Here is a 13304-nt window from a genome sequence, read left to right on the forward strand (position 1 = left end):
TGCTTGACTTAAGCGGAGACAAAGAGCGCTGTGCCATTCTCCAATTGGCTTTCCAGTGGTTTCCCCTAATGCTGACAATGTATATGGCGGCGCTCGCTGTATGAAAACGTTCTTACGGCGACAAGTCGAATCGGGATCTCTAATGCGCACCCGTGTGAGAGACCTGCTTCACGGAGTATTCTCGACTGCCTCTTCGCGAAGATACTCTTGAGACGGCGGGTTGCATTATGGGACATCGTATTCGTGTAAAAAAGTCGTGGAACAGTGTGACGAGGAACAATTACGACTACTGATCTCCCTTACCCTGGCGACCCTCCCGAGGACCTCGTCCCTCGTCTGTTGAAACGTAGACCCGAGCTCCCAAACTTCTCAACATCTCGGTAATTTGCATGAGGCGGTGAGGCAGGATGTGTCTGATGCTTGGCGAGGATGGCAGTGCTTCCGTGACGAAGCCGCTGAAAGACGATTGTGCATTCTGATCGAGAAAAGACATGCATGATCCTGTCAGTGATGTCGCGCTACTCCTCTCTCGTTGAGACCATGGATGGAATACGGCGGAGGTCCGCAGGAAAATGTTGAGCTGTGCAAGCGGCTGAGATCATTCGTCTTTGGACATGCTCGTGCGTATCAACGACTGCGACCTCGAGTCATGGTAAAACGATGCGTTCCCAAGATAAACTTTGTCACGAGGAGGTCTTCAGCAGAAAAGCTGTCGCGAAAAAAATCTCTCCTCAAGCTCATACTATTATTAGCTGGAATGAGGTGTATGTGTTCGATGATCATTGAAAATTTCTGAAGAGCAGTCGCACGGAATGAGATGCCTCGGTGGGTAGCACCTACTAAGGCGGAAATGGCAATCTTCGAGAGCATGATCCTTCGCAGCGTGCGAAACTCGATGTTCTCGTTTTGTCCTGCCCACGTGCTCTGCTCCGCCCCCAGCTGCTGTCCCAGATAGACGCCCAACGTTGTGACATGCTTCGTCAGCTTAGTCTTGTGAGCTCAGGATGAATCCTTCAAGTATTGGTGCATCCTGGTTGTGCGGCGCGGTAAGCATGACCAAAATAGAAAAGCACGGCTGACAGAAGGGTTGTTGGAACCCACAGAGAACCCACAGTGATTACTATCGCGGGGGTGCATGATCCGTAGAAGCACGTTGACGATGAACAAACGCAGAGAAAGGTGGTGCTCCGGGGTCATTTCCTAGTCGACAATGCCACACATGGGAGTTTCTCTGGCGATCCTTCGCGCGTGAGCACCTTTCCGTGTTGGGGCGCGCTCTGACGATTGTGCCAATCCTTCGAGGTCGATGGACATTTGGGATTCCAAATGGACGTTGCAGCAGCTGTTGCTTTTTGTTACGGAAGCGCCAGACAAGCTGAACGAAGATCGATTGATATGGTATTCATGAATCTTCACGAGTCAACATCGCAATGTTGTCATCCATGGCAGACATATTCGTTGACGTGACATCTGCGTGCGTCGATGGGCATGTACTTCTTGCACTCACTGTAATCCAGAAAAAGCGCCAGTGCCGTGCCGTAATCCGAAATCAGAATCAACCTCAGAAGACCTGCGTCCACCGGTGAAAAATGAGGAGCGTTATGATCATCTCACCACTCGTTGTAATCCTGGAGGCACGATCGCAGGACATATGCAGATCCCTCCTCCATTCGGACAGCAACTCCGAGCACCTCAGCTGAGTCCGATCATTAGCGCGTCGCAACTCGAAGTGAACACCATTCATCAGTGGATCTGAGTCGTTAAAGGGACAACGCCAACAACCACGCTCTGTGCCTCAACCTTTGTAGATCCCAGATGTGAACTCAAACACTCTACGCCGGAACTGGAAACAAGTCCGATGATTCGACATTATGATCCGCCGGCAAGCTGCAAAATAACAACCGTGCGATGCGACAGTAGCAAGAATCACTTCCAGTCACTCTGAGCCGTCCACGATCCTTGGTCGGAGATGCCGCTGCGGCGGGGTCGATGAATGGCGTTGAGTCGCGCAGATCTGCGACGATATGAGACTCGGCGACGGCCATTTTCGGACTGTCTGCCGACATGGTTGAAGATTAGGTGCCTGCAGCATTCGAAGAGGATTTGATCGCCGTGGCTGTGGCATATTCGTAACGACGTGATCGAGTAATGCTCTGATACCCTGACGCAAGATATCGCAAAAAGAAAATATGTGCAGTGTGCCCTCGCCGATCATATTGGTGATTGAGAGCGGGCAATTTGCATCACCCTGTCTGGCTACATGTATCTCAGATGTGGAGTTTGGGTAGAAAACCTTGGTCAGGCGGAATGAAGAGCCTGGACGTGGGCAGATCTATTGTTCGTCATTATAATTGTGTACATTTCGTGACAGGGGCTTCCGTGGCCCAGAATAAAAATGTATTCAACATGAAAATGACCTCATATATGTAACTCATACCGATCAGTACAGACCACTCTCGCCTTCGAGATGTTCGTAAACCATATCAACATGCTTGACTGGGTGCAACAGCATGCCCGGCAAACACATGCGACCTTCGTTTGCCAACTCCCATTCTTCACCACCATCGTTGTCCACTTTGTAGCCCAGCCAACGTTTCCACAGATTGGGACTGAAGCCGGCATCGTAATACCACGTGGTACCGCGGAAATTGTGTTGTCTCTCATCACTGAAGACAGACGTACGTGCACCGCCAGCAGCGCCATTTCGTCCATTGTTCATCACCGCAGCGAGATAGGAAGTCGGCCAGGCGCGATCGATGTAGACCGGATGAGGCGCGTAGACGGCTTTGTAGCCATGGTGTAGAGCGCATGATCCCGGCCACATCTCAGAGAACATGGTGTGGTGCTGGATGGAGGTCTCGCGATGCATCGTCTCGAGCAAGCGTCGGCTCAGGCGTGAAGCGGTGATGATGGCCGTTCGTCGTGGTGGAAAACCGCCTGAAGTATTGTAGCCAGTGACATCCTCGGCAAGGATCCAGTTGGTTGCGTGAGGGTCAAATAAGGGGTTGAAAGTGATGAGGTCGGCTTCTTCGCCAACACCCCAGCTGTACTTGTCTTTGTCGTGCGTTGTTGAGGGACGTGGATCAGAACCCGAGTCAACAGTGCTATCGCCGTCATTGGAAGGTGGCAGCGGTCCCCAGACTGGTGTCTCAGGTCGCCGCATTGCACCGTCAAGCGGATGAGTTGAGCCAGCATCGCCAGCCAACTTGCCATATACGTTTTGCTTGCTGGCTGTGCCATGATCGATTTGTACTCTCACCATGTGTCGGAAATCGTCCCAGCTGCCATGTTCCGAAGGAATGTAGAAGCGGCCATTGCGCTCCCAAAGCTCCTTTCGGGGTTGTTGCTTGGCCCATTGCGAGACCTGGTTGAACAAATGTCCGTAGTGTCCCGTATATCTAATGTCCATTTCCCAATGCCAGAAGAATTCATACTCCGGATGCATGTGGGCGAAGTGCTGTACCGGCATGTAAGTACTTCTGTAGGCTCCATGCACGGGCAGATCGCGGTACGTGTTTTTAGGGACTCCGCTGTACACCAGCTCCATTTGTTTCTCAGACCATAGCGTGGCCATTCCTCGAAATTCCACGGGTAAGGCGCTGTCCAGGACTTTTTGGTACTGAGCTTCATCTGACCAAATGTTGAGGCTATCATCTTTGACGTGAACAAGAAAGTGAACAACGTATTTGGAGCCGGATTGTAGTGTCAACTCGGTGATGAGTGCTCTGAGATAGAAAATGTCTTCGGCATCGTATTCATAACCTGTCCAGGTTCTGATGATGATTGCCGTCCGATTGAGCTTTGGTCCCTCGACGACCGGCTGTGTGGTGGAATTCCTTACCTCCAATTCCCGAGCATCAAGCTGAGCGTCGTCTCCAGCAGAGGACACGGAAAAATGGCTGGGCGCTTGCTTCGAATTCACCCTGAATCTGCCCTCATTTTTCTTCATACAAGTCTCCTGAGCTGCGGCCCAGCTGATTTTCCTGTAATCAATCTCGAGTTCATCGCCCCAAACATCCTCTGAGCCTTCTTTTTCACCCTCCATACCGACACCGCTTCCTCCATACTTTTTGCTGTAGCCGTAGCCGTACGGTCCAAGTCGACCATATCGTTCAAAGCAAACGTCTTCTCGCAGACCCAGAAGTTCGTACGAGCCCATTACAGGATCTGGAAAACCTTCGGGGACGCCTGCATAGGATAAGAGATCCGGTATCCTCAACTTGCTCTTTTCGTCGAGAAAGCAAGGGACAGGCCCACTGCTGGCTTCACTATCGTTGGTGATCGTCGAGCTTTGATACGGATTGAATCTCTTGCCTCGAGGGAACCCGCCTTGTCGTTTTTGGAAGCCTTTGGCTCCTTCCAGGCTCGCATCACTCTCTTTCTGCTGAGCCACAGCTGCATCCACTAGCCGCTGTACTTCTTGATCACCTTCAACAGGATACTCTGGCTTGTTATCCCCTCTTGAAACGAGGGTCCTAATTCCGCCATGATATCTCTTCAAAAATGGAAATGACTCCCATGCCGGAGGTCGGGGCGGCCGTTTCCTCAGACCCAAACGAAGCTCTGACTGGCTCGTCCAACTTGACCTTACCAGATAGAACATGAACAGCAACAGCATACCACTGACTGCCAGAGTGAAATAGCGCCCGAAGCGCCGCCGAGGAAGATGATAGGCATATTTGGGGGGTCGGACGGCGGTGCTTGTGCTTTGTTCTAGTGTTGGTCGAAACGAGTCAAAATCTGCCCGTGATGATGCGCGAGGCCTGGCTTCCGAGAAGCCACTGCTACTCCTGCGTTGCTTTTCAACGTCGACCCAAGCTCCTGAGAGCGAACGATAGCGAGACATGTTGGCGGATTAATCCATGCCGGAACTCTGGGTGGCGAAAGGATTTAGCAGGACACTCTGAGTAGAGCAATGTATCTTTTCGATTTGATTGATGAATTGAACGGCGAGGATGAGCTGGGCTCTGGGCAAATAATATCAGCACTCGATCAGCACATGGGATGTTTTATGCTTTCGTCATCTCCATTGCTGGCGTTCCACAACAAACAAAGCGGAGGGCATTCCGTTGCCATCCCGAAACCACGCTAGGCGCCTCAGGCTTCTACGATGTGCATTGTGCAATCAACAACATTTCTTGCTCACACACGTACAGGCATCGGTCAGATCGGACGGGGCATTCCGACAGCTTAATAAGAAACAGCATTTCATTTGACTCTGCCTTCATGAACTGCTAAGCGAACTCGGGCGCCTGTAGCATATCAGTCATCGGCCAAAGGCTGTACCTGATGAGTCATCGGAGTGTCTCATCCGATTTGACGAATGCCTGTGAGTGTGTGTACTCGTGAGAGAAGCCGAACATCGGAAAGACAAGTCATATTATTATGTGAAGTGAGACAACGCGACACCCTCATGACAAAGGCTATACACAGATAGTCGCTGATGCTGTTACATCGTCGAAGCTTGTCATGAACGTCGACGTTCCAGAAGCCTGACAATGTCTCAAAGACCCTTGTATTCTGCACCTGTAGTGTGCCTTGTCCAGTCGATGCGAACAACTCCATTCATCGGGTCCCCAAGCAGTGGTGGAAATGCACAGCACAGTACGTGTCTATCTCGTAATCAACTATGTGCACCAATCCGTCTTCGCTTAACAAGAACAAGCCTCATCGCATGGGACCGGACTTTAGGCGGGGTTCGAGCCGGGCAGATGGACACTCCGATGCAACGGTAAGACGCCTTTTGTGCATAGCGTGACCAACCTTATTGCCGCTGGCAGAAGCTTTTGCTAGACCATGATGCATTTGCATAGACCCTGACTCGGCATCTACTTGTCTTCACAATACTTATAACAAGCACATCTTTTTAAAACCTTTCTCACGTCGATCAAGAAAGCGAGAAAGAAACGAAGACGGGAAGTTTGCGACTGTGCGACCCTGCTCACCTCAATCATGCGTCTGGGGTTCGGTACCAAGGAGCACTCGCCCAACGCTTCTCTGGACCATGAAAAGCACGCGCATGGCGATGAATCTGTCGCGCGCGACGAAGATCTCCTCGTGGCCTGTCCACCACACACGACAGACCGTAAATTGATGAGCAAGATCGACTTCCATGTCATCCCCTTCTTGTGCATTCTTTATTTACTGGCATTCTTGGACAGGATAAACATATCGAATGCGGATGTCTATGGATTGTCCGATGAATTGAAGCTGCAGGGTGATCAATTCAATGTGGCATTGCTTATATTCTTCGTGCCATACATCCTTTTCGAGATTCCGTCCAACATACTGCTTAAGAAATTCAAACCGAATGTCTGGCTATCGATCAATATGTTCCTGTTCGGGTTTACGACCATCATGCAGGTACTGAAAATACCCTGACCAGGCTCTCAACATGTTTCAACTAATCTTGAATGCAGGGCATAGTAACGAGTTACAGCGGACTCCTAGCGACTCGCTTCTTCCTCGGAGTCTTCGAGACCGGCATGTTCCCAGGCTGCTTCTATCTCATTGGCATGTGGTATCGACGCAAGGAGGCACAGAAACGCTATTCTTTCTTTTTTAGCTCGACAACGCTGGCAGGTGCTTTTGGGGGTCTGATTGCTGCTGGTATCGGCCGAATAAACGGTGCAGCTGGATACGCAGCGTGGAGATGGATGTGTGTATTCCAATCGACAGCGGATGATTCTGCGCTGACAAAAACCACAGCTTTATCATCGAAGGTCTCATCACCGTCGCCGTGGCATTGATATTCTTCTTCGTATTGCCCACATTCCCTGAACAAGCAAAATGGCTCAAAGAGGACGAGAGAGCTTACGTCGCAGCTCGACTTCGCCAGGACCAAGGCAAGTCCGGCGTTGAGCGCGCAATCCGTGGGAAAGATGTCGTCCAGGTATTCAAGGACTACAAAGTCATTGTGGCTGGCTTCATGTACTTCGGCCTGATTGTTCCAGGTATGCCCAGGTGTGGATGATTCTACAAAGTCGTCGCTGACCCAGAAAAAGCATATTCATATGCCTATTTCGCCCCGGGAATTATCAAGACATACGGATACAGTCCGATCCAAACACAGTTCTATTCTATTCCACCATGGGCTGCGGCCTTCGGCTGGAGCATGTTTTTGGCGACGATGTCCGACTGGCGAAAACACCGGTTCGCATTCACTATCATCAGTATCTGCATCAGCATCACGGGATTTGCCATTCTGATCAGTGTGCATAACAACACCAGTCTGCAATATGGTAAGTAAACTCCGGCTTCGTCAGAACACCGATTAATTAACCACCTTTAGCTGCTCTATTTCTGGTGACATCAGGTACCTACGGCGCAATGCCCATTATAGTCTGCTGGTTCAACATGAATTTGGGAGGTCACCACCGTCGAGCAGTTGGAAGTGCTTGGCAGGTCGGAGTAAGTTGTGACTACAGAATCCTGAAATTTGACATGCTAACGCGTCGATGAACAGTTCGGAAACATCGGCGGCATCATCGCTGTGTTCGCTTTTCGAAAACCCGACGCGCCCAAATTCGTCCCGGGCTACTCGATCTGTATCGCCTTTGCTATCTTGAGCATATTGGCATGCATGATTTATGGCTTTGCTTGCTGGAGAGAGAACCGGCAGAAAGATCGATCAGTGGTGGATGTTGGTTTAACGGAGTACGAGAAGATCGAACTTGGTGATAAAGGACCTGACTACCGCTACCAGCTGTAAAATGTATCTAGTCTGGCGATTACGATCTTCAAAAACAATTATTTGTTCACGATTAAGCCCATTGCATTTTGCGCCACTGTGTGCAATTTCCTAGCCACGGCGCAGCTGTCCTAGAATTTGGTGGTGAGAAAGTTGGAAGCACGTGACCGTATGAAGTCTTGGCGTCGTGCGCATTTGACCAATTTCGAGCCACACTCAGAAGAACAACTCAAAGCGTCAGCAAAGAAGCGAACCTACTCACCCACACACGACAACAGCACCGGTAAGTCATCTCCAGATTGCAAAGTATTTGGGAATGGAATATTCAGGACATTGCGAACACTACCGTACCCTCGAGTTATTGCTGCAACGAGAAACGATAAAACTTCTGCACACCACATCGAACTTCAATAGCTTGAATTCACCTCACGCAATGAATTTTGTGACTGTCGGACGAACTGGACTAACATTTCTGGTTGATAGTCGCCATGGGTAAAGGAAAGCCGCGTGGTCTTTTGGCCGCCCGAAAGTTGCGAAACCACCGCCGTGAACAGCAGTGGGCCGATCTCCACTACAAGAAGCGTCTATTGGGTACAGCCTTCAAGTCCTCACCGTTCGGTGTATGTATTGCTCCATCCACCACGCAACAGGCGCCAGAAAGAGCAGGATCCTGGGCGAGAACAGAACAAGGCTGACGATTTGTAAAGGGTTCATCACACGCCAAGGGCATTGTCCTCGAAAAGGTCGGCGTTGAGGCCAAGCAGCCCAACTCTGCCATTCGCAAGTGTGTCCGTGTGCAGCTCATCAAGAACGGCAAGAAGGTCACCGCTTTCGGTTAGTTGCAATTCGATACCCATCCACAAAGTCGGGAATGCTGACAACATACAGTGCCAAACGACGGTTGCTTGAACTTCGTCGACGAGAACGACGAAGTCCTGCTCGCTGGTTTCGGTCGTAAGGGCAAGGCGAAGGGTGATATTCCCGGTGTGCGTTTCAAGGTTGTCAAGGTCTCCGGTGTCGGTCTCAGTGCCCTCTGGAAGGAGAAGAAGGAGAAGCCTCGTTCATAGACGATTGCATGGCGGGTTCTATTTCAAAGGCGTTTTGAGTACAGGCATTGAGGCTTCGTTGAGGTCCATACTTTTTTGACCCGGCGTGGTTTGCTGATCTCGTCATTGTATGAAATTCATGAACGATTTCCAAACTGACATACGGACAGACCATGTGACGATGGGTGCGATTTCCTGCCTGATGCATTATAGGTCACCAGATTCCTGTGCATACATCCACGGAAGTGATTTGATCATGTCAATGTCTGTCTGCAACCACGATCGCGGCAGAATCTCCGTGGTTCATACGTCTCGGAGCCCCAACTGCAACGCCGAAGCTTGCAGATGGCTGTTGGTTTGTTCTGATTAAAGCAATATTCTTTGATGGGCCGAGCGTCCTCGATTACATAGACTGTTTCAAGTACTTGCAAGCATTGCTTTAGCATGGTCACCCGGATTTCCTGCGCTGTTACCGACCCTCTCCCACCTTGTGCGTTTCGGATCAAATGGCTCTCGTGATCACATTCGTATTGAGGTTTGATCTCGTCACATCGGCTGCCGTTGGACGATGCTACATCCGGTCCATGGAAAGGTTGAGCCACAGTTGCAATGAGCAGTGTTGTAGTTGGCGAGATTTCCAGTGTATTCATCTGAGACCACATATCAACCGACTACCCAAGTGATGGTGATTATGCTTCATATACCTAGGTACCTTTCGGAGGTAGGGCAAATGGTCACTTGAGCGACGACTGATTACGACTTTGGCGCCCCAGGCTGGCCGTGAAGACTAACGCTATTTTACTTCAAATGCATCAGACCTACTAGCAGACAGATGGGTGTTCACGATATCGATGAATGCAGCGAGCATGTGTCTGATGCGGCGCCATATTCATAGAGTCTGCGCCCGACAACGGGAATTTGGGGTTGGAGTTAAACGTTAATGATCTCTGTCTTGGAGACTTTGAGGGGAAAGCTTTCTGCATCCTCACGTTGCGCAAGATAGGATTGCTAGAAATCCTGGAGGTGCAAGAAGTGTACAATTATCACATATCGCCCAACACTTCCTCACGCATGGATCTGTCGAAGCGGACGGTGAACTCTGAAAGCTTAATATAAACGATAGTATTCGACCTTGCCTCGACAGCCGTCGAGTGAAAGATCAGTCAGTGTTTAGTAGCTCATATCTAATTAGTCATTTCAATGTCCCGTCCGATTTGACTGCTGCCCGTGCAGTGATGTTATTGGTTGGAAGTTCCCCTATCATGCACGAGCCTGGCCACTGAGGCACATGTACACACCTAGGTCCACTTCATACAACAACATCCCAATGCAAGCTACTGATGCGTGCTGCTCTCGCGTCCGATCAGTTCGACGGGTGTAAGCCATGACCACTGAAAATCAGCCACCATGGTAGCATCGTCTCTCATCGGCGCCGCGGCACTGTCGTTGCCATTGTCGCTTTGGTTCAGAGCAGTGGACAAATCCGTCTCATTGCCATACCTTGTACGTATCATAAGAGAACAGAGGTAGGTGCAGTCCAATTCTCATCACTTTTTCGTCTAGGATGAGATATTCCATATTCCCCAAGCGCAAGTCTACTGCGATGGCAAGTACGGAGTTTGGGATCCCAAGATCACTACTCCGCCAGGCCTTTACCTGCTTTCCGTCATCGCAAAGCCTCTCCTGGGATGCAGCACAATTGCCCTGAGATCGATCAATGTCACTTGCCTCACTGCCTTGTTCTTTGTCATCTGTATAGCCTATCGGATAAGGCGCGATGGGACCACGACCGATGGCATCAAGAATGGAGCGCTCTTCAGCCATAGCGCGTTGAATGCTGTGCTTTTCCCACCGCTTTTCTTCTTCTCGAGCTTGTACTACACCGATATCGCATCGACATTGTCGGTCCTGGTATATTACATCGTCTTCTTGCGGAAATCAGGACGTTCTCAGGCGAGCATGACTGGCTCCATCTTGCAGGTGCTCGTCGCTCTAGCCAGTCTGATGTTTCGACAAACAAACATCTTCTGGGTCGCCATAGCACCTCTGCTCCTTGAGGTAGTCTCTCGCATCGATCAAGGTCTGCAGGTGGTCCGCGACTCGATGCACCAGCGTTCCCCTGGGTTCGGTGACACAATTGCGAGTGTTATGCGGACCAGCTGGAAGTATGGAGCCGTGTATAGCCCTCCTACCGACAAGGTATATCTCGATGGTGAGTCGCCGAGGCACAGTCCATAAACTGTTCGGATCTGATGAGATGCTAGATTACCTTCGAACCATCCTGTCCATTGCTGTCTGTGGCGTCAGGGCAGCGCTTCGACCAACACAATTGGTATCCTTGATTTTATCGGCGATACCACATCTCATTGTCATCGCTGCGTTCGCGGCATTCATCATCATCAATGGTAGCGTGGTACTCGGCGATAAGACCAATCACGTCGCCACCTTGAATCTTCCACAGATGCTCTACATCTGGCCATATTTCGTATTTTTCTCATGGCCTATGATTCTGCCACAATTTCTACGAATTCCAGTTGAAATATCGGCACGAATGTCCTCGCTTATGTCGAGACTCCCCTCAGGATACGAAGTCTCATTACCTCGACTCGTCACAATCATTGCCTTTACTGCACTAGCGTTGGCCGTGGTCCACGTCAACACAGTCGTGCACCCTTTCATGCTAGCAGACAACCGCCATTACACATTCTACATCTTCAAGCGCTTGTTACGTCCATGGTGGATGAGGTATGCTGCCACACCTCTCTATGTGATTAGCGGTTGGGCATGCATAGAAATGCGTGGACCAGCCATAACCATCCCCAAGGACACACCCGCAAACCGGACACAGATGAAGGCATTAGCCAGGACTACCACTATAGACAAAAACGCCCCCGCCATCCAACCTATACAACTTCCCAACGGCGAGCGACCCGTGACGACATCGTTCGTCCTGATATGGCTTGCGACAACAACACTCCAACTCTGTACAGCGCCACTCTTCGAACCGCGCTATCTCATCATCCCATGGCTGTTCTGGCGAATCCATCTGCCCCTGCAATCCGAGGTACTGCTGCAAGACACAGCTGCTACTCCTAAGGAGAAGATCAAAGTAAAGGCTGATCCTGGCATCGTCCAAGCCATTCTCGCATCATACGACTGGCGCCTTGTCCTGGAGACGCTCTGGTATCTCCTCATCAACGCTGTGACGGGGTACATTTTTGTTACCTGGACGTTCGAATGGCCATTACAGCCGGGCGAGGTGCAGAGGTTCATGTGGTGAACCGGGGTCGAAGATGTCACGAGGCGGAAGAATAGCAGTAGAATCTGATTTCAAGCTTTTATGTTATTGGAAGATCAATCACTTTACGTAGTGCTAGTGTGCAAACGCTTGATACATTTTCACAATGGATCATGCATGGATTGGCTGTGTTTGTACATTCCTGCGAATACAGCTCATGGGAGTTCATTTCTCAATTGTCATTGTTTGCCTGTGGCATGGGAACAAATGATGATGAGCCTAGAAGAAAAGGAGAAGTGGGCAAAGGTAACGATTTGCCATTGTACATTGCTCATTTATCACGTCACGGCCGTATGGGCCCGCTCAAAGAAAAAAAAAACAGCACGAAAAACTCCTCTATAATGAAACCCCTGATGGAAGAGTGGAGGAGACACCAAAAACCCAGCAGACTCAGAATATCTCGAGCGTCTGTCACATGCCATCCTGCATTTTGGGATGGAAGCGAAAACGACGCAGTTGAATCACAGGGACAGTCATTTGTCATCCGCTGTACGAGAGAGAATGCACCGTAGTGGCTAGTTCTACCTTGTTTCGTCGCGTCGCGTCGAATCGTAATTGTTCCTTGCATTCCAGTGGGCCTCTGCTCGCCACTCTTCCTGTTCTATCTTGTTTTTTTGATGAACCGATTCATGATCTCGGATGCTTCGTGATGATAATGATGATGATAGATGAAAATAATGACGTAATGCGTGTGAGGAGGGAAAATGCAGCCATCGACGCTACACCGAACGCCATCTCCCTCGCGCGAGAGTGATGAGGAAAGAAGTTTCAAATTGCCCTGCCCAGGAAAATATTTGAATGAAAACGGCGATGCTGAACCTTGAGGTCGATGGCGCTGGTGGTGATACCGCCTATGGAGGTGCGTTGTGATGGAGAAGTACGCTGCTGCAGAGGAATGCGCGGGTGCTGGTGATGAGAAGATGCAAGAGAAAACACCCAATGCGAAGCAATCTATAGCGTACAAAGAAGTACAGATGGCATATGATAAAGGGTTTGATGGTGGCGTTGATGTTGCAAAGATGGGAGGACGAGTGTCTGTCGTCTATGCTTCGGTATTTGGGAATCCCGAGGTGAGCTGAAGTATGAAGATTCATGGTTTCATTCGCGTCGTGGCGTTGCCTCAATGGTCGGCCTGATCATATTTGCCGATGCGATCAAAAGGATCACTTATTGTGTGTAGCGCAGGTCTGATGACACAGGCTACCGAGGTCGTTCACGATGAACGCGATGCAATAGTCCTCGGCTGACAGTGACGGAAGCCCTGGGTATG

The 13304-nt window shown here is 50.2% G+C and overlaps 5 protein-coding genes across 5 annotated transcripts; 3 read left to right on the forward strand and 2 right to left on the reverse strand.

Moving 5' to 3' along the window:
* Window positions 1-2248: 2248 nt before the first annotated feature.
* On the reverse strand, window positions 2249-5170 carry K489DRAFT_383095 (uncharacterized protein). The gene has a single exon (XM_033605515.1). It carries the CDS (start codon window positions 4844-4846, stop codon window positions 2441-2443), a length of 2406 nt encoding a protein of 801 aa, XP_033457331.1. The 5' UTR covers window positions 4847-5170; the 3' UTR covers window positions 2249-2440.
* A 652-nt stretch (window positions 5171-5822) lies between these two features.
* Window positions 5823-7711, forward strand: K489DRAFT_361869 (major facilitator superfamily transporter; the record flags this gene model as incomplete). The annotated part of the gene is made up of 6 exons (XM_033602641.1): window positions 5823-6363; window positions 6420-6658; window positions 6709-6953; window positions 7005-7241; window positions 7292-7410; window positions 7466-7711. The coding sequence occupies exons 1-6, from the start codon at window positions 5953-5955 to the stop codon at window positions 7709-7711; spliced, it is 1497 nt and encodes a 498-aa protein (XP_033457332.1). The 5' UTR covers window positions 5823-5952.
* A 462-nt stretch (window positions 7712-8173) lies between these two features.
* Window positions 8174-9204, forward strand: K489DRAFT_383099 (ribosomal protein S12/S23). The gene is made up of 3 exons (XM_033605516.1): window positions 8174-8310; window positions 8398-8524; window positions 8579-9204. The coding sequence occupies exons 1-3, from the start codon at window positions 8179-8181 to the stop codon at window positions 8755-8757; spliced, it is 438 nt and encodes a 145-aa protein (XP_033457333.1). The 5' UTR covers window positions 8174-8178; the 3' UTR covers window positions 8758-9204.
* Window positions 9205-10143: 939 nt separating this feature from the next.
* On the forward strand, window positions 10144-12016 carry K489DRAFT_361873 (glycosyltransferase family 59 protein; the record flags this gene model as incomplete). The annotated part of the gene is made up of 4 exons (XM_033602642.1): window positions 10144-10239; window positions 10300-10475; window positions 10557-10948; window positions 11001-12016. 4 exons carry the CDS (start codon window positions 10144-10146, stop codon window positions 12014-12016), a joined length of 1680 nt encoding a protein of 559 aa, XP_033457334.1.
* Window positions 12017-12743: 727 nt separating this feature from the next.
* On the reverse strand, window positions 12744-13226 carry K489DRAFT_52560 (uncharacterized protein). The gene has a single exon (XM_033608697.1). The coding sequence runs from the start codon at window positions 13126-13128 to the stop codon at window positions 12886-12888; it is 243 nt and encodes an 80-aa protein (XP_033457335.1). The 5' UTR covers window positions 13129-13226; the 3' UTR covers window positions 12744-12885.
* Window positions 13227-13304: the final 78 nt, after the last annotated feature.

Source organism: Dissoconium aciculare (genome assembly GCF_010015565.1).
Source record: "Dissoconium aciculare CBS 342.82 unplaced genomic scaffold K489scaffold_11, whole genome shotgun sequence".
Classification (NCBI taxonomy): domain Eukaryota; kingdom Fungi; phylum Ascomycota; class Dothideomycetes; order Mycosphaerellales; family Dissoconiaceae; genus Dissoconium; species Dissoconium aciculare.

Coding starts and splice junctions, on each gene's coding strand:
- K489DRAFT_383095 (XM_033605515.1), bottom strand. CDS start 4,846: ATGTCTCGCTATCGTTCGCTCTCAGGAGCTTGGGTCGACGTTGAAAAG.
- K489DRAFT_383099 (XM_033605516.1), top strand. CDS start 8,179: ATGGGTAAAGGAAAGCCGCGTGGTCTTTTGGCCGCCCGAAAGTTGCGA. Junction 8,311..8,397: donor TCAAGTCCTCACCGTTCGGT/GTATGTATTGCT, acceptor CGATTTGTAAAG/GGTTCATCACACGCCAAGGG. Junction 8,525..8,578: donor CAAGAAGGTCACCGCTTTCG/GTTAGTTGCAAT, acceptor GACAACATACAG/TGCCAAACGACGGTTGCTTG.
- K489DRAFT_52560 (XM_033608697.1), bottom strand. CDS start 13,128: ATGAATCTTCATACTTCAGCTCACCTCGGGATTCCCAAATACCGAAGC.